This window comes from Catharus ustulatus, chromosome 2, assembly GCF_009819885.2.
Source record: "Catharus ustulatus isolate bCatUst1 chromosome 2, bCatUst1.pri.v2, whole genome shotgun sequence".
NCBI lineage: Eukaryota > Metazoa > Chordata > Aves > Passeriformes > Turdidae > Catharus > Catharus ustulatus.
Window position 1 is genome coordinate 116154241 of NC_046222.1, and position 26351 is coordinate 116180591.

A 26351-nucleotide genomic window follows, 5' to 3' on the forward strand; every position below is an offset into this window, starting at 1 on the left:
GCAGCAGGAGGAGGAGGAGGAGTGGGACGGGGACATTCTCCGAGAGCTCCCGGCGCCGCCGGAGTCTCCTCCTCCCAGTGCCCGGCCCCGCCTCGCCTCCCGGGAAGGCGATGGGGCCTTTGGGGTGCTATGCTGGGGCTGCGGTGTTGCCTGTGCCCTGTGCTGTCCCCTCAGTGATCCCCGGCCCGCCTGTGCCCTGTGCTGTCCCCTCAGTGATCACCGGCCTGTCTGTGCCCTGTGCTGTCCCCACAGTGGTGCCCGACCCGCCTGTGCCCTGTGCTGTCCCCGCAGTGATCCCCGGCCTGTCTGTGCCCTGTGCTGTCCCCTCAGGGGCTCCTGCTGCCCCCTGCTCTCCGACGGGGCTTCCGGGAATCGCCCGCTGGTGCCCTGGCCCGGAGAGGGGTCACAGAATCATAAGATCAGGATGGTTTGTGTTGGACGGGAGCATAAAGGTCACCTCGTTCCACTCCCACCGCCTCCTCTGGACTCGCTGCAGCATCTCCGTGTCCCTCCCGTGCTGGGGTGCCCAGAGCTGGCTGCGCTGTTCCAGCTGGGCCTCACCACGCCGAGCAGAGGGGCAGAATCTCCTCCCTGGGCTCGCTGCCCACGCTGCTGTTCGAGGCAGCCAAGAGTGGGGTCCCTGCTCGGTGCTGGGAGCCCCGACCTGAACCAGGCACCGAGCTGGCTGGGGCAGTGTGTCTGTCACTGATGTCCTGCCGTCTGTCCCTCCAAGGCAGCGAACGAGGCTCCCCGTGGACAAGGGCAGGATGGGGAGGATGAGCCACTCTTGCTACCTCCAGTAACTTTCCTGGCACGGTAGGTCCTCTCTGGGGAAGTGTCATGCTTCCCCATGAGTGTGATGGCTCCCATCCCATCCCATCCCATCCCATCCCATCCCATCCCATCCCATCCCATCCCATCCCATCCCATCCCATCCCATCCCATCCCATCCCATCCCATCCCATCCCATCCCATCCCATCCCATCCCATCCCATCCCATCCATTAGCAGTGCCTGCCCACGCTGGCCTGGGGTTTTGCAGGCAGCAAAGGAACAGACTGCATTTCTCAGGATGAACTGCTCAGCAGTTTGCAGATGGCCGGGATTAAACATTAAGAAAAGAATCCCTAAGTCATGAAAGTAAGAAAAGAAAGTTTGGAGTCATCACATTTCTCATTAACTTCTTGAGTTGCCAGGGTGTACATATTCAAGCTTTGTTCCATAACCACAAAGACTTGAGGTTTTTTTCCCTGCCTTTCACATGAAAGCAAATTCCCCAGACACTCCAAGCCTTTGGAGGTGGATGCTTCAGGCAGAGCATCATATGCTCCAACACTTTGGATTTGACATTTGTCAACCCTGCAGCTTGACTACAGGTAGATTTGGGATTCCTTTCTTTTTGCACTTCCTACCATGAGCATTTAATGTGCAATCCAAACTGGTGAAAGTCTGGGAAAAGCCATAGCCCCAGCCAGAATTTGTGTGCTGGGGTAGTACAGGGGAGTGAGCCCAGGGAGTTCTGAGGATCCCTCCCACATTCTGCATGGTTTCCTGTACAAATAGGGAATTTGTCAGGAAAGGAATAGGTCTAAAAATAAGGCACACAGAATTGCAGAGGAAGGAGACTCATCTCAAGGGGAAATGTTGGTCTGGAAAAAGAAGAGGGTGACAATTCTGCCATACTTTGAGGGTGGCTATGCCAAAGTGGCCTAAGAAAAATGCGACCTTGCTAGTAATTAAAATAAAAATCTGCATGCGTGCTGTCTTTTGGAGCTTTCTCCAAAGCACTTTCTTTTCTTCTGACTTTTCCTTTGGATCAGGAGTGCTCCTGGATACCTCCCCATGTGGATCCCCTAATTTGCTGAGGCTGAGATGTGCACAAGAATGAGTGCATCCCCAGGGCCAGGCTAGAGCTCCTCTGGAGTAAAATACCTGGAGGGGTTGGGTGGGAACTGGGGCCTCAGCACAAACTGTTCTCCAAGTTGCTCTGCCCAGTACAGATGGAGTCTGAGTATGCTTGGGCTCAATAATCTGTTTTGAACTTGTTTGCCAAAAAATGGAAAAGAAAGATGGTAACAAAAACAATGGCAGTTTTATCAGAGCAACTGCAGTTTAACAGCCTAAGGAATTCTTAGATTTCCACAGGTGAAGAGATTGAAATAGTAACATTACTCTGTTTAAAGAACATCAGGAAAAGGAGTGTTTTAATCTGATAGTGATAATTGCTTAGTGATAGTTTATCTGTGCTGGAAGGCTTTGATAAGAGCTCAGCATTCCAAGGTACTGGAACAGTAAAGGTCCCTGAAGCAGATCATAACGGGTCAGGTGTCTCTCACTTTCCCTTTGTGTATTGCCCTTGTAACACCCATTTCCAAATCACTGGCCTTCATTTAGGTATTTCTGTGAGTGTAAGGTCTATACCACTGCCAGCAGAAGTGTGACTGCAGCTGCTCCTCCATCAGCTGTCCCAACACCACCCTCCCCATGGGTCACAGCCCCTCTCCTGGGCGGCCTTTTTGAGCCATTTCAAGCTGCATGGCCACAGTGCAGAAATGTGGTGACAAATCCTCCTTGCCAGGTTGTCCCCTCAGTGTGAGAGATGAAGGTGCCAGCAGTAGGTGCCATTGGTGGTGTCTGAGTTAGTACAGGCAAGAATCCTGCTTGGTTCCCTGGAATCAGTGGGACCTCAAACTGCTTAGATTTCTGTAGTTTCTTAAGGGACCTTTTAATAGGAGGAAGCATGTGGAACTATGAATGAATTTTAGAAAGTTGCATACCTTGAATTTAAAGGCACAGTCCATTTTTTTTTTTTCTCCCAGTTCAGCTTTAAATTTTTATAGAAAAAATTCCAACTATTTAAGCCTGTGGTTAGTTGGAGTTCCTGGCACTCCTGGCATTACACAAAAATTAACCGGTCTGCTTTTCATGGAAAACTCTGGTTTTGACTGCTCAGAGGTAAAAGAAAATTTTCAAGACTGAAATCAAGCAACACTAGAGAACTGAAATGTGTGAAAATGTTGTGGTTCAATAGGAAAATAAAGCCCAAATCTAAGTTAAGTGCTCTTGGAGACTTAAAAAAATATTCTTGTTATGTCGAAGAGCTAGTATAAAGACATCATTTTTCTTTTCTGTTTTTTTAATAGCAGTTTAATAGTATAATTTTATCACTCTGTGCCAGAATATCTGTAACAACTGCAGTTACAGTGATAATAAAAATACAGCTTTTGATGGAGAGAATAAATTAATTAAAATCAAATTTTAATAATGTTTAACAATCTAATATTTTTTTCCAAACAATAAAAGAATGATAAGGAAATAAAAACAGTACCCAAACAACCCATATGTGTGTAATGAAGTTTTTTGAATCCCTGAGTAAACTCTAATTAGTCATAAGAGGATGACAAATAGGGCCCCAATCCGAACCACACAGTTTTGGCCCAGTGAATTGCCTGACTGCAAATGCTCTGATACTTAGAATTACTCTTGTAATTATCTGCAGAATAGACAGTCCTTAAATAAAATAATAATCATAATAATGCATTTCTTCTGAACAATTCCTAGAATCCGTGGAGATTATTATTACTTTCTCTTGATGTTTAGTGGCAGCAACACTTGCAGTTTTCAAAAGGCATCTCCCCTGCACATGCCCTGCCTGTCATTTTGAATTTTTAAGTGATATATTGATGTTTGCTAATAGAAAGCTGCTTTTCCTAAAATGACAGGAAAGAAACACTAGAGTCCAGCCTATGAGAGGACAGCATTGGCTAAAAATGTCAGGAAGATGTACACCAATGGAATAACAGATGATGATCCCATAGTTTCTTGTGTGAAATAATAAACTTAAGGTTTATCCTAGGAACTTTCTTTCCTAGGTCACACCTAAACCTCAATGGCAAAAATACCAAAGATATTGCCCTGACTGTAAAACTAGTGTATTTTAGGGAAATGAAATGTTCTTCAGGGCAGCAGTCTCTGGCTGTGAGTCCCAGCCCTGAGCACTTTCCTGCTCCCTACACCAATGATCTGAAGAAGTCTCCTTGTCTCTTCCCAGTTAGAGGTGTCCTCGTGCCCTTCCTCCCAGAAATGGCACAAAGGGGATGACAAGAGTCACTTCCCCTCAATTTCTCCACTACCAAAACCCTGGCTATGGAAAATTTCAACATGAAAGTCTGGCTCAGGCACACAGAAAGCACATGCATGGAGCACACATGTAGCAGGTCTTGGAGAACACCAGTTGCCTTTTTCTATTCCATCTGGCAGGGTTGCTGTGTCTTGGGCAGCCAGCAAAACAGAAAATTTTGAGGGGAAGACAATATTGCATTCCCAGTTTGACACTGACTGATGCCTCAGTATGTGGTAAATCAGCAGATACATGGCCTCATGTTTAACAAATGTACTGAAAAACAAAATCTGTTTTTTTTTTTTGTTTTTTTTTTTTTTGGATGCTGTTAGCATCCCTTAAAATTCTAACTGTTAATATCTCTTCAGTTTTTGATGAGTATGATTGGAAACAGCTGTGTCTAAACTGTTTTGACATTAAATGAGAATGATCTTTTTGTACAAATAAAAGAACTACAGTTCAGCCAGATTTAGATTTTGCAAGGCTTTTGCTGAGTCATTACAATCTGGTTCTGAAAAAGAAAAAGTTGTTATTACATAGCATGAATAAAATGTAACTCCAAAACAGTCTTGAAAGGCAAAGAGGTGTGAACTTTAGGGCTCATCACTATGAGATACTAAGCAAAGCAGACTTACTACCAAAGCTTTAATATCTGCAGTTCTTGCCACTGATGGTGGTCTCATTACACTCAATCAAAACTTTATTTAGGTTCTTAAAGGAATTTAGACATAACAGAGTGTGAAAATGTTGCAAACTCCTCTAAGTAGTGAGCAGTATAAATAATATAGCTCCTAAAAGCATTGTGAGAGAATTAGGAGATAACATACTGATATTGATATTGATATTTATAGCTAAAGTAGGTCGAGTACATGAGTACATTTTAAGTGAACCCAGAGTTAGTTTCTCAATAGTCATGCAAGATTAGCTTCTGTATTCTTAATTATCAGGACTTACAGTGGTTTAACATCATGATATTAATTCAGTTTACTTCAACTACCCTAATGTCAACAGCATGACTTAAAATATTCCTCAAGAAAAAAGACTGGATGCATTTTGCATATTGTACAAGTAATTCTTGGAAGAAAAAGGAAAAAGTTGCCAAAGTTAATAGTGATTATGATTATTAACTTTGGGCATATAACATAGTGACTAAAGAGCATGTTCTCTCCTTTTTTTAGTTTCAATTACCGCAAACTTGCATAGGAACAGCAGCTGCATAAATGAATCCTGTGCTTCTGGAAATCAGCAAAATTGCATATGTAAATCTATGGATTAAATGGAAATTTCAGGAGGTCAGGCAGACACTTGATCATCCATGTGCACACACACATACACACAGATGTCTGTATATCTGTCTATAAATACATGTCTCAGTGCACATCCATGTATGTATGTGTATGCAAGGTGCACTAATACCACTTCCATTTAAATCAAACATGTGTATTTAGACTTACATTTATTTATCAGAACTTGACCACTGTCCATCTATATATACTTAGAAATAAATAGGTACTTGTAGTTTTTATTTTTACAAATACACACAGTTTAGAACTTTCAAAATGCACTAAATAAATACATTGAGGTACCAGAGTACTTTAATGCCAAAAGCAATATGCCAGAAAACATAAAGTTTTCTGAGAATTTGGAAAGAGAAAATTTGATACAGAATGAGTATCTTTAACTTCTTTCAGGGGCCATGAGAAGGAGAATTTCTGGCTCCAGGGGCTGCTTACACCTTCAAAGAGCACAAACTCCACCTAGTGATAAGTTTAGTGGTGAAATTTTAGAAACCAAACAATTCTAAAGCACAATCTCAGTTGTATGGCAGGACTATAAAAATGAGAAATAAAGACTTAAGTTGATACACTTAATCTTTGGGGAAGTAAGAAAAAAAACCAGATAAAGATGTACTATAAAAGTTTCTAGTTTTTTTTTTTTTTTGCTACTCATCTGTTTATGAAAACATTTCAGTAATAAAAAATCTTCACATTTTTATCAGAAATGTTGTGAACTTGTTAAAAACCCTTATACGTTAATACACATACACATGTACATTGTTTTATTTGTTTAATCTTTTTTATTAAAAATGAAGACATGTAAAAAAGACATTGGAATGGGTTAATATATTCCTTCTTCCTGTTGAGCAAAGTGTGTGGACAAGATAAATGTACCAGTCCCTGAAACTGCTGAGACATACAGCAATTTACAGTCCATGATGTAAACTTCTGTAGCATTAGGTACGAGGGTAATTCCCATTTTAAAGTAATATTTATCACTTAATTCTTCCACCTTTAAAAAAAGAAATTGTCCTTATAGTAAAAATTTATGTGACTGATCTCCCCTAAAAAAATAATTCTAGCTTATTTAAATTAATGAGGGCATCATTTACTTTATTTCTCCTTTTCCACTTCACTTTTCTCAACAGTATCCAAGTAGAACAGAAACCACATGTGCATTCAGAAAAATAAGAAAATATATAAATATAATGCTGGAGAAAACCCCCTCAAGGTTCAATGCAGAATGCAGGGGTAGCACAAAGAAAAATAAACAACACTAAAGGATCCTATTTAACTCTGACAAAGGATGACCCAAGCATCCAGGTTTTTAGTGTGATGATTAAGGTAGCACAGAGGAGGCCCTGTGAAAAAATCTGGGCCATACTTAAAAGGACAAAGCATTCAGGTGAACCAACTCCTGGGACAAAATCAACTCTGGACACTTGTGACCTATTATATAAAATTTAAGCAGCTCTGAAACTAGGAAAATTAAAGGAAGAACTGGGGAGCAACCAGCCCAGTTGTCCACCAGTTTACTGTGTGGTCAGGGATCACTTTGGGGTCACCAACCACCAGGGACCAGCAAAGAGACCTCCAGGGCAGAAGAGTGCATGTAAAGGGGAAGGAAAATATATTAATGATTTCAGGGAAATTATTTATCATGTGTATGTTTGTTCTGGGAAAATCAATGATTATGTGTGTAAAATGCAGTATAGAAACAGGAACTTTTTCTGTACTCAGCCTGCACAATATTTTGGAGAAGATATCCCCATGAGTATCTGGCTGAATAAAGAATTCCTGCTTCTTAATGCTACAGTGGTGTTAAGCAGTTTTTATTTGTACTGATTTTTGGCTCCTTCTGCTAAGTGTCTCAGCCAGTCTGCCTGAGAAAAACATGAATATTTACCCCATCATGATCAGTGTGTTGTACTGATGCCCCTGGTTGCATTATTTTCCTGTAAGAAAAGCTTCACTGGAGACTCATTAAGGTGTGGATGTTCAAAAAATACAGGATTAGAATCCAAGTGAAACAATAGAGTGTCCAGTTTTCACTGGGCCTGATTCAATGAGGAGAGAGGCCCATCAGCCTATGCCAATTCCAGCAGGAGCAAAGGTTTTCAGCACCTCTCAGAAATAAAAGCTTTCTCCCTGTCCCAGTTTGGCAGGATAATTCTATACTTCCACTGTTTCCACTGGGACTGCTGCCATGCATGAAATTAGGCACATGCTCAAGTAACTTCTTCCATAATGCCCTACAAGTTAACTTGAAAGTTTTACTGCTATTTTTTCTATGTCAGAACAGAAAGAAACATGTATATTTCTGAGTACCTTCAATATTCTTAACTAGGTTGTTAAACCAAATAATATCTTACATCAAATATTTTAATTTTGTAGGAATATCGTGCTGAAAGTGGTACTCTGTAGACTGATATAGAATAAATTATTTAGCAAAACCCATAAAATTCCTGTATTCAACTTTTCACATAAACCCCCCCCATATTTTGCTTTAGATCATCAACAGGTAAGGCCACAGAATTCCAGCAAGGTGCTGATAAGCATATCATTTTGAACTATTAAAATTACCAATAAATACCAAGAAAATCATCTGCCTATTTAAAATTACAGCAATCCAATCAATCAAAAAAGCAGCCATCAACATCTCTAGTCATAGCTGTTTTCAAGTAAAAATTGCATTATGTGCTTTAAGACTGTCACATTTTCATGTTTTAACAGTGTTACAGCAATATACACGTTTTCACCCTTTTGTCCTGATTAGTAACAGTTTCACTGGAATTCTCCAGTGTATTCTGATTTTCATCCTTACTGTCTTCACCAGATAAATCTTCCTTTTCTTTTTCTTCACTCTGCAATGGCTTTTCAGAGCTGTCTTCCTTTTTGCTACATACATTCTTCTGGCTTGTCAGTGGCTTTCGCTTAAACAGGGAAAACTAAAGTGAAGTGAAAAAACAGGTAAATTATATGACTGAAACAGTTAGCAGTGAAATTCAAGATTAAAAAAACACAACTCCTTTTGTATATGTTGTTAAATGAGGTTGGCAGATTTCTCCTCGGTAAAATATTTTTTTTTTTCAACCAAAATTGCAAAAAATGTTAACAAGAAACATTTGCAATATTTGAACTGTGGCAAAATAGCACTTGGGAATCAGAAAAATTAAATTGATTGCATTTTGTCAAATTACACATAGTAAAAATGCTGTAATTGATGCATTTATTTGGATTTCTTTCAAATAAGAGCCTGAGACAAGGTCCGAAAATAAAGCCCCAGAGCAGTCAGTGCTTACTATGCCTTCTGATAAATCTGTGTACTGCCCTTAATGACAGTGCTTGAGCTCAGTGAGACCTCACACACATCAGTTAACTGCTGCTTAGGGTCTTTTGTCAACAGGAAACTCAGCAGCCTCTGCAGGAGCCTCTGGATCCTAAAACCTGTAAGAAATTCTGTATCAGGGACTCCTCAGCATGCTCATGCACCTATATAGAGAGATTTATATGATGACAAAATCAGTGCATGTTGCAACTAAATGCAAGGTCAACAAGCTCAGCTGCTGCTTTCAGAGACAAATGCGGGGAGGGTGGTGGAATATTTTTAGATAATGTCCCTTAGGAATCAAATCCTAAGTTTTCACCTTACCAGTTCATGATGTGATAAACAATCTCTCTTTTAGGGACATGGCTTCCAAGGAGAGGCCATAATGGGCTTTAACTAATTTCTATTTCTATTTCTATTTTGAAATTTAAAGTTATTTTATCAAAAATTAAAATCAAGTCTTAAACAGAAGGAACAGGTTGCTCAGCAATTTAATAATCTATGCAGATCATGGGAGTTGAGTTATTTGCTTTGATAAATGCCCACTGCCTTCTTGGCCACTGGCAAAGCTAGAAACATCAGGCTACAAACCTTTTTTCTCCCCACAATTCCTCCAGTGTTTTGGTCATCAGTGTTCTCTGAAGAATTGTTCACAGTGTGATTGTCTGTGCTTTCCTTCTCTACAATAATATAAACGTTTATATTAACCTTCTTCTGATTCATGCAAATCAGTAAAATACCACAGAAAAGCAGAAAAATTGCTCTTCAGATTATTTTTGAAGTAGAGGTCACTAAATAAAACTTAAAAATCAGTCAGAATATTCAGTAAAATTTGATGCCCAGCCTGAAAAGTATGTTTATTTTTTAATCTCTCCATATAATGTCCTGATACTACTCTCCAGATGCTCGATTTTTAAGAACAGAACACTTACAGCAGTGACAATACATAAAATATTTTTACTTGACACACACAGTTTTCTCTTGCTGACAGGAGACCAAGTCTTGCACACTTATTTGCAAGCATATTCTAATTTGGTAAAACTAGCTTTTAGGGCAGGAGTTACAGTTCAGCATGAATTTTATTCCATAGAAACAATTCTAGGAAAGGAAAAACTTTCCGTCTCAGTTGATGTTCCTGTGTTTAAATTTTCCTATACTCCCTGTATGAATCATATAAATTTTAAACCTAATATCAAAACTTCCAGATCACTGGATAGTGGAAAAATATTTAAGTATCCCTTCTGTACAAGGTATTTCCATTATAATATTGAAAATAAATGGCATAGCTGCTTCATTATAAAGGCTGTGGTGTGTTTTATATCACACTTATTTTCTTTCAAGAGAACCATTCTAAGATTATTACAAAATTTCTAAAATAAAAAAAAATCCTACACATACAGGGCACCCAACTTCATGTTCCCCAGCTTTTCTAAAGGAATATACAGGTCTCATAAACTGCCATCAAAGCTGCAAGGAGCTTTTAGACTTACATCTTCAGCATCCTGAATAGTGTCCAGCAATTATTGCACCTCACCTAAAATAATCTCTTTGTGAATGGAACGAGGAAATATCAGCTGAAAAAGATGGGGAAGAATTCTGAGAAGCTTCTTGATTGTAGTGAGGCACAGGGCACCTAAGGAAGTTGCCTGAGAGATAATAAAACTACCATGATTTTGGCACTGCAAAACCAGAACTGCTCTTTGCAGGATACAGTCCCAAGAGAAAGTCCTCATGGACTTCCTCCATCACATAACTGGGAAAGGTATTTATTTCTTTCAAATCACTAAAAATGACTAATGGGGGCTTGCCCCTCAAATTTCATTATCTCTCAGGAACTGCTTTACCCTCTATGAACAAGAACTGTGTTGTCCAGTATTTTTACAATATTGTTTAGAAAACTTTTATCTGTCTTTAGAATGTCCAATTCTTAGGAATGGTATTCTTACCCTGCTGAACGATGGTCTCTTTCAGAGTAGTGTCCTCTGAGGTCTCTTTTTGAGTAGTCTCCTCTGTCTATAGACCAAAAAAAATCACCACAAACCCTCTTTCAAAATTGTTAAAAAAAAAGATGTTTAACTATTAACACCTACATGTTTCTCCCTCTACCAAAACCACCCCAAACAACATCTTTGCATTTACAGGAAAGCTACACATGTCTCAAACAAGTTAGTTATAGAACCAAATTCTTTCAGAGACCAGCAGTTTAAAAGAAGCAAAAGCTTTACCTCTCCAGTTTCCACAGTGCTACCAGCACTACTGTTTGTCTCTCCCTCAGGGGATTTACGATCCTTTTCTTTTTCATTTTTTTCCTCTTTTTTCTCTTCTTTCTCTGTTTCTTCTCCTGCTTCATCTTCTTCTGTTTCTTCTTTTCCTTCTACTTCTTTTTCTTCTTCTTCTACTTTTTCTTCTTCTTCTTCTGTTTCTTCTTCTTCTTCTTCCTCCTCCTGCTCCTCCTCCTCCTCCTCCTCATCATCATCTATTTCTTCATCTCCAGACAAGTTTTGTTCCTTGGACAAAATAATAATTTTGAAACTCAAGCTGTACAATGATCATGATCCTCATCCTACACCAGTTTATCACACATAAGAATTTGACTAAGAACAAGAAAACTCAGAAAGGAATGTTCTAAGAAGTAGACAGAAGAAGAACAGACACAGAAGATCTCAAAGTTTGCTAATTTTAATATATTTTTAAAAACCTCCAGGGAACGTTAGCAGTTCCCTAATGAAGCAGCTGACTTGTGTTTTGCCAACATGTGCCTCCTTAAAGGAAAAGCAATGACAACAACTTCTTATTGGAAAGAAAATATTTATTTTAAATGTTTGAAATGAGCATAATTAACACAAGCAGCAGTAATTGAAACACAAAAAAAAATTAAATCTATTTCTCAAGAAAATTAATGAAGAAATGCCAGATACAATGCTTTGATTCATGTGATTCAATACAAACATTATAATTTGAATTTAAGTTATTTTCAACCTAAGATAAAACTTCAGTATTGTAAAAATAAAACAGCCAAGGGCATTTTAAAATAAATATTTAAAAGCACAAATATTTTTGTAAAATGTGTAGAAAAACGAACCAATTATATCCTTCTTACTCCCTTCAATCTAATTGTCATTATTATGCCAGTATGTACTGATAACAGCATAAAATACAATTTTTAAATAAGAAACATTCTCCTTCCCATTGCAGAAATAGAAGTGCCAAAACCAAGGGCTTCCAAGGTCAAATCAAGTGAAGGCACATCACTGCTCAGAAGGGGAACATTTCTGTTCCACTGCAGCCAATGTCACAGTGGTAACTGGTGGGAAGTGTCTGCACACTCTTCTGAAGTGTTTACAGGAATGAGTCTTACATTGAACTCCTTCCAACACCTGGTTCCAAATGTTGTCTCCTAGCTTTTAATGCTTTCCCTATCCTCTCTTACTTCTTTGGATTTTTGCCTGTTGTCTCCTCAGCTGTTCTCAAGGTCATTAGAAGGTAACTTGCTGGTGAGGAGGAGACCACAGTGAATGTTTCTGGAAGTTGGAACACAGAGATCTTTGGTGGAACTCCTTTGCTAAGCACAATTCACATATCCCAGGAATCTGAACATTCCTACAGCGGACTTAGGGAGACTTGCATCATTCTGGACCCCAGCTCACAGCCTACAGCACCTAAAATTAATTTATTTCAGCAACTGAGCCATGCTCCTCATCCTCACTCCTTTTACTCCAAGGAAGCCACTTGTTTAACTGAACAGCTTCCCAGACTGACCCCGTTTCCATTTACTGCAGCTTTTCACAGGTGTCTCTGGCTGTCACCTCATCTGCTCCACTCCCAAAATAGCACATTTTGCATCATAACTCTGATAGCACAGTTCTATTACTGTTACTCCTGCTTGCCCATTTATAGGCATGTTTTGGAGATTTTACCAATGGCAGGGAATGATCTGAGGATGTCTTACTATAGATATGCTTTTAGCTTAAAGGATGAATCATCAGACCATTCAAAGTTATCCCTGAGGAATTTAAGAATCCAGGCTACCAATTAAAGTACATACATGTGTATATATATGCATATGTTATATATACCTATAATCTCTTCCTTATTGTCTTTCATCATGCTTTAGGGTGTTTATTTTCTTATTTCACTCTTTTCATAGAAAGATAATACTGAAAGAATACCTGCAATACCTCTCAAGTTGACACAGAGAAGCTGGCTAGGCCAAGGTCACACATAGGAAGTCAAAAATAGTAGAGAGCATGCAAGTGAAATATTTCAAACTGGTTTCTTTCAGGCTGGAGGTTGCAGTTTCTTCAAGGACAAAACCATGGCTGTTACTATGAAACAGCCTTAAACATTTTGTACCTCTAGTATAATAAATCAGTACAGCAGAATAGCAGTCTAGAAAATATAACCTTGCAGGTTTAACACACTATACAGATTTTTGTAGCGCTGTCTTAGCTGATTTTTTTTCATGCATTTATTCTGGTTTTCCTGTAAATTACAGACCTTCATAACTAGATATTCTTAAACATAAATTTGCTGTTTCCAAACTTATGGAGACAAATTACCTTACTTGCACTGGTTTTGGCAAAAGTATTGCCTTAGTGGGTATAACTCAGTGGGTATAACTGTCCTTTGCTAAAATGGCTGCAGCAGATAAATACAGAATAAAGATATTTCTTTTCAGAATGCTCTATTAAAATTTATATTTAAGAATATCTAGTTATGAAGGAGAGAGGGGGGAAAAACTTCACTCTGTTCTGTACTGTTGTCTCACCTGGTGCCATGCTCTGGCTAAAAGTCTCACTGAAGACTGAGACATATCTCATGGTAGACCTCACTCAAACAACAGCTGTGAACGAGGTTTCTCTGTATTTCTGTAATTGTATCATTGTGGACCCCTCCTGCTTAGTTTATGGAAATAGCTCTGGCAGATGGGCTGCTCACTATTAGCATTTCAGAAGGGAAGGCTTATGGTATCTTTCCACATCTCCTCAAGAAGTCAAAACAATGTTTGTGATCATAATTTTATATTTTTAGGGAAGAAATGCTGATGGGACAAATTTAGTTGCAGATCTTTTAAAAATCTGGTGAAAACTTAGTGATTAAGAGAAAGCTGTAATTACTATCTCCACTTGGAGAGTTCTAGAAGCTCTGGTTTACAGAGATGTTTCTGTTTGCAGTTGCCTTGGAAACTGTTAAAAATCCACAGAGAAGTTTATTAAAGAGTTGAGAACGAGGTAGGTAGCTGCATGTCTGTTCCTGTGCTGTGTTCTGCCAAGCAGCCCTAAACCAGCAACTCCTGAGCAGAGTTTTCAATCATTTAGGGAACAGATTTCTCCATTACCTTGACATGCCCAAAAGAATTCTCATGGTCATTTTACATGTCTGCATGTAAAAATGGTATAAATACCAAGCATGAATTTCCCTATGAAGCAGAAGACTCAGTAGATGGGTGTTAGGTCCAAGGAGGTTGGGCAATGGGCATAAAGCTTCATATGGGCCTGAACAGTGCTCCCTTTCTGGAGCACTAGTAAAGACAAATACAAAACCCATTCTACAGCCTGGTTTCTTGCTTTGATGCAGGACTGAAGAGGAATCACATCCTGTGCTAGCTGTCATTCTGCTCTCCAAAATCCTCGTGCACATCCATGTTGCTCCTGAACTGTCCATGCTGGGAAAATGCACTGGGTTGACATTTTACTAAAACAGTATTGAAAGTAACAATACCAACCCTGATCTTACATACAGATGAGTGAAAAAAAAAACAAAATCAAACAACTCAGTTTACCCTTTGTGGGTTGGAGGTACATGGATGGGTAGACATGTAACATTTTCTTGATACTGCCTGACAAAATTGCTAGCAAAGCTAAGATTCACACCATGTAGTTTCTTACCAAGCTGTTCCAGAGACAGCTTAACACCTTAAAGTCCACACAGTGTTAGCCACTTGTCATCAGGTGTTTGAACTGGCTTTCATTTTATAGCTATTAATAAAGAGAAGTTATTAGCTCAGCTACTCTAAGCCTTAGAGAAATATCCCTCCCTTTAATGATTATTAAAGAAAACTGTCCAGTTTAAAGACTGACAGAATTCAAAGACATCAGTACTCAAATGAGAGATTTAGCAGCTTATCCTTCCACTTACAAGTGATAAGGCAGCCAAATTAAGCTTTCCTTATATTTTGTCACAAACAGAAAAGCTCAGCTAAATACACTTAGAAGAATTTCCAGTAAAAAGCTGAGCCTGCCACCATAACTTTTTAAAAAGTTAACACTTAGGCTTCTACTAGGTTATATTGGTTTCCTAATTACACAGTTTTATGTTAAGAGCACCTAACATGGATTACCTGATTGTTACTACACTCCCTTAACGCTGCTGTTGTGTGAGTATCCTGGAAAATTAAGGCAATGCTGCACTTGTAATTTCAGGCACACTGTGCAGTGAAACCACTGGAAACCAGTTTTGTGTCAGAGTTTCCATTGTTAAATGTCAAAAGCTGAACTTTTAACATGGTTATGCCTTCTTGTAAATACGATGGAAAAAACATATTGAAGTAGCAGTTGCCACACAGTGATACACTGATTACCCTGGACATGTGGTGACTAATTACCACATCCAACAGGATGGCATCACCCTGGCATAAAATAGTGAGTACACAGCTGAAAATGAGGTTGGTAGAGACTGACTGAACAGACTAATTTCCCATTAAGTTTTTTTTTTGGCCCATATTTTGCTACACAACAAATTTATTTACTAAAAGTTGAACACAACAACCTAGAAGTCTCCACAGACCTGTGCACTTCTGTCATAGGCAGGCAGTGCACACACTTTGCATAAAGAAGATTGATCGGATTACATTTATTAACCAAGGCTTTAGGTGTCATCCTGAGACTGCCCACTGGCCTTTATTACACAGAGAAGCCAATAATTTTTCAGGGTTCTCTTAAGATTATTTCAGTTGGTTTTGGTGTAATTATTCTATGGTTTCCCAGCTTGGTGTTGCAGGTGTACCTGGAGAAAGATATATTTCTGCATTCTTCTGTGAATAAAAATAACTACTTACCAATATATAAAATTGCAATTTAAAACTACATTCTGAAGAAGTATTTGCACTTTCAGTTTTTCACTACAAGTTTAAATAGAGTTATCTAAAGGTTTCTTCTCCCAGTAACTCAGAACATATTTTTTGTTTATTCCCCAAGATAAGTCAACATCTGAAATAACTCAGATGTGCTATACCTTTCATATACAAAACAGTTACCTTCTCAAAAAAAGTTTTCTTTCTTTGGAGAACAAATAGAAAATATAAATTTCCAAGCAAAAAGGGGAAAAAACTCTTCTATAGAACTAGAAAGTATTTTTAAGGTGTTTTGTGAAAACCATCAAACAAGTTAGAGACTGTTTATATCAAGTATAATCTCTTACGAAGTATTTTACACAGTAACATAAATACCCTCTAATATTCAGTCATTCAGAAATAGATACCAAAATAACTCATGGGTACTTAAGGACAACAGGAGAAGTATAATGAGCAACTCCAGAATATGTTGGTGTTATCTGAAAAATTTACTATGTCTCTGGAAGATATTATGCTGTATAAAATGAATTCTTAATGCTAACAGGCACAGAGAAAAAAAAATTACTTAGGAATATTGGCCCACACTTGGATGCAGATTGTACATATTTTCCAAATCCGTATAGAAAAAATTTTAGTGTCTGGAGTTTGTCATGCAGCTCCCATATATTTGCAAGTGAATGAGCACAGTCACTACTTTCTGCTTTTATTGTGCACATAGCTTAGAGTACTGCATGTCTCTTCCAAATCCTGCCTTAATCATGCTGGTTTTTATTCAGTGCTTCGATAAAAATACTGGTAAAGGCAAATTTTTGCCAAAGCGCCAAAGCAGGCAGGAAGGTTTTTTGAGATTCTCTGACTTTGTACATTCCTCAAAGAGCTGGTCTATAGGTCACTGCTAAGACCTCCACAGACTGCAAGACTGGGTCTCAGGGCAGAGCTCCCATTTCAAAATACAGTAAATTCACGAATACAAGCCGCACTGAGTATAAGCCGCATCTCTGAGTGTTGGCAAATATTTCGGTTTTTGTCCATAAATAAGCCGCTTTGTCGTTCGCAGCGAGGACGCGCGTGCAATTAGTAACAGAACCGCGGGAGGGCGGGGTTTACTGGCTCAGCTAAGGCTGTGCAGGCTCGGCCCGCTAGGGGCCGCTGACGGGGCCAGGTGGCCCAGCCCGGTGCTGCAGCTCGGGGCCGGCTGCCACTGCCACTGGGCTTGGTCACCCCGGGTCGGCGCTGCCCCGTGGTGGCAGGCAGGGACGGAGTTTCCCCTGCTCCTACAGCAGCGGCGGCGGGCGGGGACGGAGCTTTCCCGCGCCCGTGGCGCCGGCGGTGGGCAGGGACGGAGTTTCCCCGCTCCTGCCGCGGTGGCGGCGGGCGGGGACAAAGCACCCCGTCGGCTCCCCGAGCCATGGCAATGGCAGCGCGGGCTTCCCCCCCCCGCTCCCCGGGCCTCGTTAGGGGCGGCCCGGGTCCCCCCTCTCCTCCCCGGGCTGCGGCAATGGCGGCGCCGGGCCCCCCCCGTCTCTCCCCTGGGCTGTGGCAGAGGAGGAAAGAGAGCTCTCCCGCCTCTCTCCCCGCCCCCTGTGCTGCCTGCAGGGAGCCAGGCTCCACCCGCGGTGCAACAGAGTAGCGATTTGTAACAATCGCAAAATGCCGACTTTGCAGCTGCTCGGCTCAGCACTCTGGCAGGCACTTCTGAGGTTGTATTAGCCGCTCCTGATTATTAGCCACATTTCCGGTTTAGGAGCAAAATCTTAGTCAAATTTGTGCGGCTTGTATTCGTGAAATTACTGTACTCTGATGTAGAAGTGGTAATTTTTACACAACCACTGCTAATCTTTAAACCCATTCTCATTTCACAGATTTTTCAAGGCACACCCATGTCAGTAATGCAAGTGCCACCAGCTTCCCCATAGAATTGTTCTCCACATTGTGCCAGAACTTGTGGAAATTCTCCCTCAGCCACTGCAAGGCTGGCTTTAAAGCACAGCTTGACTTCTTTCTGTGCCCTTCATACAGGACACGTTCAGGTTTGATTTGTTCTTTTTCTGCTCACAGATGATAATGAAGTAAAGGAGGTTAAATTTTGCAGGAGTTCTGCTGCTGTGTTTCTAATTATGAAAGTATTTTTGTGCCTTGAATAGATGCTGGATAGAATGAAAGTATTTTACACTTGCTGTAAGAAAGGCAGGCTCTGCCATGGTGGCTCACAAGCTCCTTTTAGGTTGGTATTTGTTGTTCACTTTCCAGTCGAACAGCACAGGCTCTTGTACCAACATCAGTACACAGGGGGTTTGAAATATTACTCTTCAGTATTACTGTGATCTATATCCTTAAAAAAGGTGCAGAGAAAGGCTTTGTTTAATATAAAATTCTTTTAAAGCCACATTTGTTTGTTTCTCTCACTCTCTCCATATGACAGCACAAATACTTTACATTTCACACAAACCACAAATGAGATTCTCTGTGAAAGGTGTAGCAGTCATGACAAATTACAAAGCTCAAAATCCATACCATTGAACCTGTGATACTCCAGCAGACAGCCCTGCAACCCACTACAGACCAAAAGAGTAATTTCTGATTTTTCAGTGCTGGAGAAATAAGAAAACCAGAACGGTCAGTATTTTTACATTTACCATTTCAGGGCCCTGATAAGAATTATTTTCATAACTAAGCATGGGGGTTTGAGACAACAGTATTAATATTTGTTTGAATGATTATAGCATGAGGCTGACAAGCAAAAAAGCAATGAGCACTATCATAAAGCCTTAAAAAAAGAGAGTGATTAAGTGTACTTGCTTCTTCTTTTGGCAGCAAAAAAATAAAATCTCTGTTGCTCTCTGCAGTGCAATTTTCTGATGCCAAAGCTGTCTCTCCAAAATCCTTTCAATATGTAATAAGTTAACTTCTGTCACCAGTAAAACATAAATAAGTGTATAAGAATGTTATAGCTCAGAGAGTGACTTTGGATCCCAAACCTGCTCAGAACTTTACTGAGCACAATACTATGGGTTTGCAATTTGTGCAAGCAAGAAATTTGCTCAGTTGCTCATAGGGTGCCACAGTACTAGACACTGTCACTTCCACGATTAGAAATTAGATGAAAAATTACCCTTTCACATTTACTTCGCCCTTTTTTGGCCTTTTTACAGATCCTTAATGTTACATGAGAGATAGGATCTAGAAGGTAGTGTCATATAGGGAGAAAATAAGCTAAAATTTATATTAATAGATATCTAAAGGTAAGATAAACTAGGAGGGAAAAAAACCTAAGAGCAATGAAAACAAAAGCTAGATGTCCTTTCTGCATAATTCTGAAAGGCCCTGTTCTAAAGAATATTCATGTATTCATCCAGATAAGAAACAAGAACAAAAAGTGATGAGTGAAACCTACACATTTTACATAGTTTGGAGAAGGACATTTTTATTATCAGTTATGCAAAGACCTCTACTATCTGAATAAATGGTTTGATATGTTCAGCTATAATGGAGAAATTTATCTGCAGGCACAAGGCAAGTAGCTGTGCAACAGAATATTCCAGAGTCACCCAGAACACCCTCACCTGTAAGCAGAGCTGTGAGGCAGCAGCAGAGCTGCACCCCACCCCTCCCAAAGTGCCAGAGCTGAATGTGTCTGTGCAGGGGATTAAAACCTCAGAGATGAGCTGCAGGGACTGCCTAGAAATTCACAGGTGTTTATTAACACTTTAAGGATGTCCAGTGTTTCTGTCAACTGCTGTGTTGCTGCTCTTGAATTAAACATGCAGGTGGTTGATTGCTGGTTAACTGTAATTAATAAATCAATAAACCACTTATTGTAGACTTAAACCACAGAACCACAGAACAGTTTTTCCACATGATAATCATTAGGGAATAAATCACAATGAGGGAATAAATGCTCTTTTTTCTAGCACAAGAATACAAAGACATCAAATGATGTAAATGAAAAGAGGAGTTACTTCTCCAAACTATGTGTAAGTAAATCTAAGAATTATTTTTTTCCCAAAACATTCTAAACAGGTTAAAAATTGATTGAAAGAAATTCATGTGAACAAAATGGGTATTAAATGTAATACATATATCTACTGAATCACAAATTATTGAAAATGTTGAATATATTCATTATACTGAATGATTACAGGGGTGAAGTAACACTACATGTTTGTGCTACTCTAAATTCTAATTATTTTTGTTCCCAGGCACTGACCAATAGCCACTGGTGGAAAAAAGATGGATAGATCTTTCGTCTGGCAATTGTCTGTTGTTTTCTCTTTCTAATGCAGGATTTTTTTTCTCTCTTAAAAACTAACTCAGGACTATTTCTGCCATGTTTCTTCAGTACTGCATATAAATCTCTTTGTATGCCACAATGAATGCCAAGGATATACTGAATTTTCACAAAACCACAAGTAGCAAACTTTATAAACCAGAATGAGTCAAACTAAATAAAATTCCACCCGTTATGCTAATGGAGTTCCAAAGTCCCCTCAAAGCCCAGAAATGCTGGCACAGAGCACAATTTATGTAAGGAGTCTCTGGAAAACCCTTAGAAGTGCTGGAGTAAGGCTCTGCTTTTCCCCTACCACAGGAATGAGCCACAAACTACATAAAATCAGTTCTCAAATCAATGAATTTTCATCCAGACAAAACAAAGAAGAGGAGATGCCCATAAGTTGGCTTCCTTCACTCTCTTGGAAAGCTTTCTGCTATCAGCACATGTTAAGAGAGAAACAACAAATAGTCCTCATTTGCCTAAGAATTTATATTAAATGCTACAACCAAACAGTAAATGAAGGGTCATTCCTATGTGGAATTGGAAATCAGTTGCTTTAAAATGCTCTCTTTTTTTCATTCTTCCTCTCTCTAGGAACTCTTTTTCACTAGAAATAACAGGGTTATTTCATTTTTCACAGCCCAGTTTTCTCCCAGTGATGATTTCTAAAACCACAAAGTAGATGTCATATCCAAGAAACCCAGTTGTAGGCCTATAAAAATACTTTTCAGCACTACTCTAAGTTTAATCAGAGTAACACCCTAATCTTTCCTAAGAAAGATAAAATAACACATCACAGCTCTACTTAGATTCAAAGGGAAGTGTTTTCAGAGGAGCTCAGTGGTAACACCGCACAATGGTAAAATATCCAATTACTCCATTGTTAGACAGAGCTGGTTTCTTGGGAAGGGCATTTAACTGATAAAATATTCTCTAACAATATGCAGATACTTACCCTGCTCCAAAGACACATGTTGATATTAAGACAATGTGTTCCACCAAATTCCAAAGTTGGAAACAAATTTCCCAGGGACAGAATACGGTCACTGGGGTAACTTTTTGCTGTAGTTAGGCACAGCATGTGACTGAAGTGATGTTACCTTCAAATGCAGTATAGGGAGGGGTGAGTGAGGCAGAAAGGTTGGATCTGGACTAGGATTTACTGACAAACTACTGATCTACTACAGGCTTCTTAGAAAATAAATTCTGGAGACATTGTGTCAAAGATTGTTTAATGCCAGTATCTTACAAAACAATATTAAAATGTTTCATAAGCTCAAAACATGTATTGATTCCATTCACATTTTTATTGCATGACATTTACTTATTTTGATTCCTCTCTTCTTCTCTCCTCATTTTCAAGAAGCTTTAAATAACTACCTTTCTAGAGAATGTAAATACTGAGATCTGTTTACAAAAATTTCTCAGACCACCCATTGGCATAACATTCAAGTAACAATTCTGCATGATGAGTCCCTATCTCTTCATTTGCCAGTTCAGTCCCTGATGGTTGAAAGAGTGATGCAATATCATAATAAAATAATTAGCAAGATTTGTTTGCGTATTATAAGGAAATTCTAAAAATATTACCTTTGTCTTTTTGAAAAAAAATTAATTCACACTTTCTTGCCACTTTCTTTACTATTACATCTGGCTTGTTGGTTTACCTCTTTTTGGAGATTACAGATAGGATGTTTTTAGGTGAGAAAACCATAAATCTCCTCCAATGAGGAAAAGGTTTGGCTCTGATCCTGAAAACATATGTGTTTCACACAGCAACAACATATATTCCCCCTCCTGGAGTACTTCACAGTTAGAGGACTAATGTGATGTAGTCTTTTATAGGCAGATATAGAATCTTTGGTGCATTGCACAGTATAAACAAATTTTTAAAATGTTTTAGAGGTGTATATTTCAAATTCTTAGTTCTATCTAATCACCAAGTGTGCTATTAAAAAAATATCCCTGAACTCTAATGTAATCTAAGCCAGATTCTGAGATCTGTGTGTGGTTTTTTGCACTGAGTTGTGTGCTGACACCAAAATAAGAAGTCAGCCTTAAGGCCCTTGAAAAGTCCTAGACCACCACTTACCCAGGCCTGCATTTTAATTTACCTCCCATTCGCTGACCTGTGTAAATTTGGCAACTTGTCCTTTCTTTAATTTCAGTACATAAACATTTTACCAATGTATGAACAGATAAAAAGTAGGGGGAATAAATTATGTAGTGATACCAAAATTTTAAAATAGGTACATTTCCTAGTTTACTGAAACTCTTTTCCTTTAAGGCACATTATCAAGTAAACTGCCCTGCAGCTAAAATTGGTGTATTGCTGATTCAAAGGCAATGATTACACTGATTAAGAGGCAAACACAGTTCACCTCCTCAGCAATTAATTTTCTTTACATATCATACATGATAAACATGATTTTGAAAATGATTGTATCAATAACATGTGATTTCTCTCACAAAAGTATCCTAAATATAAACATTTTCTTCAGTCTTTTTCAAGAAATTGGCACTTACATTATATGCATAATAGTATGCTTTGATTCCCTGAAAAGTTTCACTTAGGTAACCAAAATCAATTTGTTTCCTGAATAGGCTTGGAATGTATGTCCAGTAGTCTATGCTACTTTAGTGTTAGATAATGAGGTAGCACATTGTTCCAAAATTGCTCTGAATTATGTAAACCATTTGCTACATGCTTTTTGGATTTCATGTTTTGTTTAGAGCTCTTAGGTAAAGCAGAACTTTCTGTCTTTTCTGACTTCCTGGGCTTGCTCTTCTTTTCTGGAAGTTTCCTACTATAATTTTTCCTTTTATCTTTTACTTTTTCCTCTTCCTCTGCTTCTTCCTCCTCACCCTCACCTTCTTCCTCCTCTCCTACATCCCCTTCCTCCTCATCTCCTTCTTCCTCCTCTTCCTCTTCACCTTCTCCCCCCTCTCCCTCTCCTCCTCCCCCTTCTTCTTCTTCCTCCTCACCCTCTTCCTCTTTTTCATCTCCCCTCTCTCCCTCTTCCCCTTCTTCTTCCTCCTTGCCCTCTTCCCCTTTTTCTTCTTCCTCCTCTTCTTCTTCCTCCTCTTCTTCCTCCTCCTCTTCTTCCTCCTCCTCTTCCTCTTCCTCTTCCTCTTCCTCTTCTTCTTCTTCTTCTTCCTCTTCACCCTCTTCTTCCTTTTCTTCCTCCCTCTCTTCCCCTTGTCCTTCTTCTTCCTGCCATCCTTCTTCTCCCTCCTCTACCTCTTCTTCCTCCTCTACCTCTTCTTCTTCTTCTTCTTCTTCTCCTCCTGTTTCCTCATCTCCCTCTGCTTCCACTCCTTCTTCCTCTCCTGTTTCTTCATGTCCCTCAGCTTCCACTCCTTCCACTCCTTCTTCTTCCTCCTCATCTTCCTCTTCTTCTTCCACTCCCCCTTTTCCCTCATCTCCAACATTCTCTTCTTCCTCCCCTACTCCCTCATCTTCTTCCACTCCTTCTCCCTCTTCGTTACCTTCCCCTTTCTCTTCATTTCCCCCCTCGTCTTCTTCCTTTTCATCTTCTTCCCCCTCCTCCCCTTCTGCTTCTGCCTCTGTTCCTTCCTCTTTCTCATCTTCTCTTTCCACTTCCACTTCACCCTCCCCATCTTTTCCTTCTTCCATTCCATCCTCACCCACTTCTTTAGTTTTTGTATTTGCATCCTCCTCATCCTGTTCTTCTTCTTCCCTCCCTGCCAATGATTCTTCCAACTCCTCCTCTTCACCCTCTTTGTCTTTTTCATTCTCCCTTCCTTTTTTTTCTTCATCTTCCTTCTCATCTTCTCCTTCCTCTTCTGCCTCTAGCTCTTTTTCTTCCTTTTCCTCTGTATCTTCCCCTCCTTCCTCATTCTCATCTCTTCCCTCACTTTTAACCTGCTCTTTCTCTTTTTCAGTGCTTTCCTCTTTCTCATACTTCTCCTCCATACCCTCCTTTTCTCCCTCACTCACCATTTCTTCTTCCTCCATCAACCTGCCTTGCTCATCTCCTTGATCTTTGCCATCTTGCTGGCTGACCTCCTCAGGCTCCTCTGCACCCTCATTCCCACTGTCTCTATCAGCCTGTGATTCTTTTTCAGTTTCTTCTTCATTATCTTTTCCCTCTATATCTTTTTCTACTGAAACTTCATCTCTGTCTTTTTCAACCTCACTCTCTTCTTCTTCTTCCCCTAGTTTACCTTCACTGTCAATTGTTTCATCCAGTTTTTCTTTTTCACTTTCACCCTTTTCACTGCCCTCATTCTCCTGCTCCTCATCAGATTCCTCCTCATTCTTAATTTCTAATGGCCTGTCTACATCAGATTGAGCATCAGAGCTTGTTTCTTCCTCATCCAGGCTTTTTAAATCAGTCTGTTCTATACATTCTTTCTCATTATTTGTAGCTTGCATCTCCTCAATCTCACTGCCTTTTTCTAAGTCAAGATATGTCACTGTTCTCCTTGCCCTCTGGACAACTCTGTGTTCATAGTGGACCTCTTCCTTAAGTATATATTTCTGGAGATCATTAGTGCTTTCCTCAGTTGAAGATGATGATGAAGTTACAGATACTTGTTTCAAAAACTGATGCTTTTTTTTAAGCTCCTTCTGTTCTGCGCTACTTTCTTGTCCTGTGACACTTATGCTTTCACACTTGTCAGATTTTTCAACACCATCCTTTATTTTGTTTTGGCTTTCTGTTGTTTTATGACTCCCTTGCTTTTTAACAGAATTGTATTCTTGCACAGTTAATGAATCAGTCTGGGGCTGATCCCTGGGAGCAGAAGGAAGTACCTCTATTTTAAGGGCTTGCTTAGGCTTAACAGCTTTTGGCTTTTTATTGGAAGAATTTATTTTTTCTGACAGAATTTGATTTTCAGTGGGAAGATTGTAAGTTGAATCGTCTCTAAAAAAATCAGGATTTTCAACATATTCTTTCTCCCTTCTCACTAATACGCTTTTGCCCCCAGTAATTTCTTGAGCATCACTTTTCAAAGTAGTATCACTTTGTGCATGCTCAGATTTACCTTTCTTTATACTTTTTTTGGCCACAGGCTTCCCTACAAAGGCACTCCTCTTTTCTAAATCTTGCCCAGGTGACTCTGAAAGTGAGGACTGCTTTTGTAAAGAGCCAGACTCTAATTTTGAGCCCTCCTTTGTGAAATCAGAATCCTTGTTTTTCAGCCCACCCTTACCATCTCTTTTCAGTTTCACATTTTTATTGTTCTTCTATTCCACATGAGAAGCAGAAAATTAAAAAGAAAGAAAAAAAGCATTAAAGACAAATGGCAGCAAAAGAAAAAGATTACAAAAGCATCTGAATAAGAAACAGTTTGTGAGAGGGGATTAAAAGACAGCATAAAAGGTAGAATATTTCACATGAAATGAATTTACAAGTGCACATATTAGAAAAATGTAACATCCTGTTAATGATCAGTGCAGTGCTACACCTTTCTCACTATCCAAGAAATGGAGTAAGAATTGTGCAGCCAGTACCACATCCCATAAACCAGAGCAGGGGCAATGCATGAGGCTGTGCAAGCAGAAGGAAATTAATACAGTTCTTACACTTTCCTCCTTTGGAAATCTTCTGATGCACTCACTGCTATGCCCTTTCTAAGAAGTCTGAAAATCTGTTGTCTTTCTGCTTTAAATTTTACACTTATTTAACAAATTATGAATAATAACTTCAAAAATACAATATAAAATTTTAATGAAATACAACAAAATACCGAAAAGCTGGGATCATTTTAGAAATTAAATAGGAAGGTATTACGAAGTACTTTAATTTCATAATTAAGACCAGTATTATTCTTAAAGAGGTGAAATATTATACACTCATCTCAAATTGCACTGGATATGTAGAGTTATAGATGCCTGTGCAAATTCTCTCTGCCTTTATGCAGCTTCTTAGAATTTTAGGTCATGGATATTCAGAAAATTAGCAAGAGGAGGTCTATACTATTTGCCTGACTTTTTAAAAACTCAAAGCAAAATAATGAAGTACTAGGACAATACAAGAATTGCAGATTTTTTAATCATCAATAACAATATATAAATATGTAATTAGTTACAGTACCTTCTGTTTTTGGAGTGGTGATAATTTTAAGGACCAGTCACCAGGATTCAACTTCATTGCATGTGTCTGCAAAAAATAAGATCTCTATTAAAAAAATAAATACATTTAATCCAGAAAGTAGCATCAAAGCCCAGTTTTACTAAACAGAACTATTTTATTAACATTTTGTTATTATTGCACAGTCAAGGTCAGACAAACCTTTCTGGTCATTCAGCTC

General features: G+C 39.2%; 1 protein-coding gene and 1 long non-coding RNA gene across 2 annotated transcripts in view; both read right to left on the minus strand.

Moving 5' to 3' along the window:
- Positions 1-8295: 8295 nt before the first annotated feature.
- On the minus strand, positions 8296-10960 carry LOC116992289. The gene is made up of 3 exons (XR_006162931.1): positions 10950-10960; positions 10671-10737; positions 8296-8344 (listed from the first exon to the last, which is right to left on the minus strand). It is a non-coding gene; the product is annotated as an uncharacterized LOC116992289 (long non-coding RNA).
- Positions 10961-19821: 8861 nt separating this feature from the next.
- The window catches only part of RPGR (retinitis pigmentosa GTPase regulator), a 40626-nt gene continuing 34096 nt past the window's right edge, over positions 19822-26351 (minus strand). Inside the window, exons 13-15 of the mRNA XM_042779001.1 lie at positions 26135-26200; positions 23559-25284; positions 19822-23465 (exon numbers count right to left, since the gene is read on the minus strand). Coding sequence (XP_042634935.1) covers positions 22702-23465; positions 23559-25284; positions 26135-26200 — 2556 coding nt within the window. The 3' untranslated portion in view covers positions 19822-22701. The remainder of the gene's footprint in view (positions 23466-23558; positions 25285-26134; positions 26201-26351) is intronic.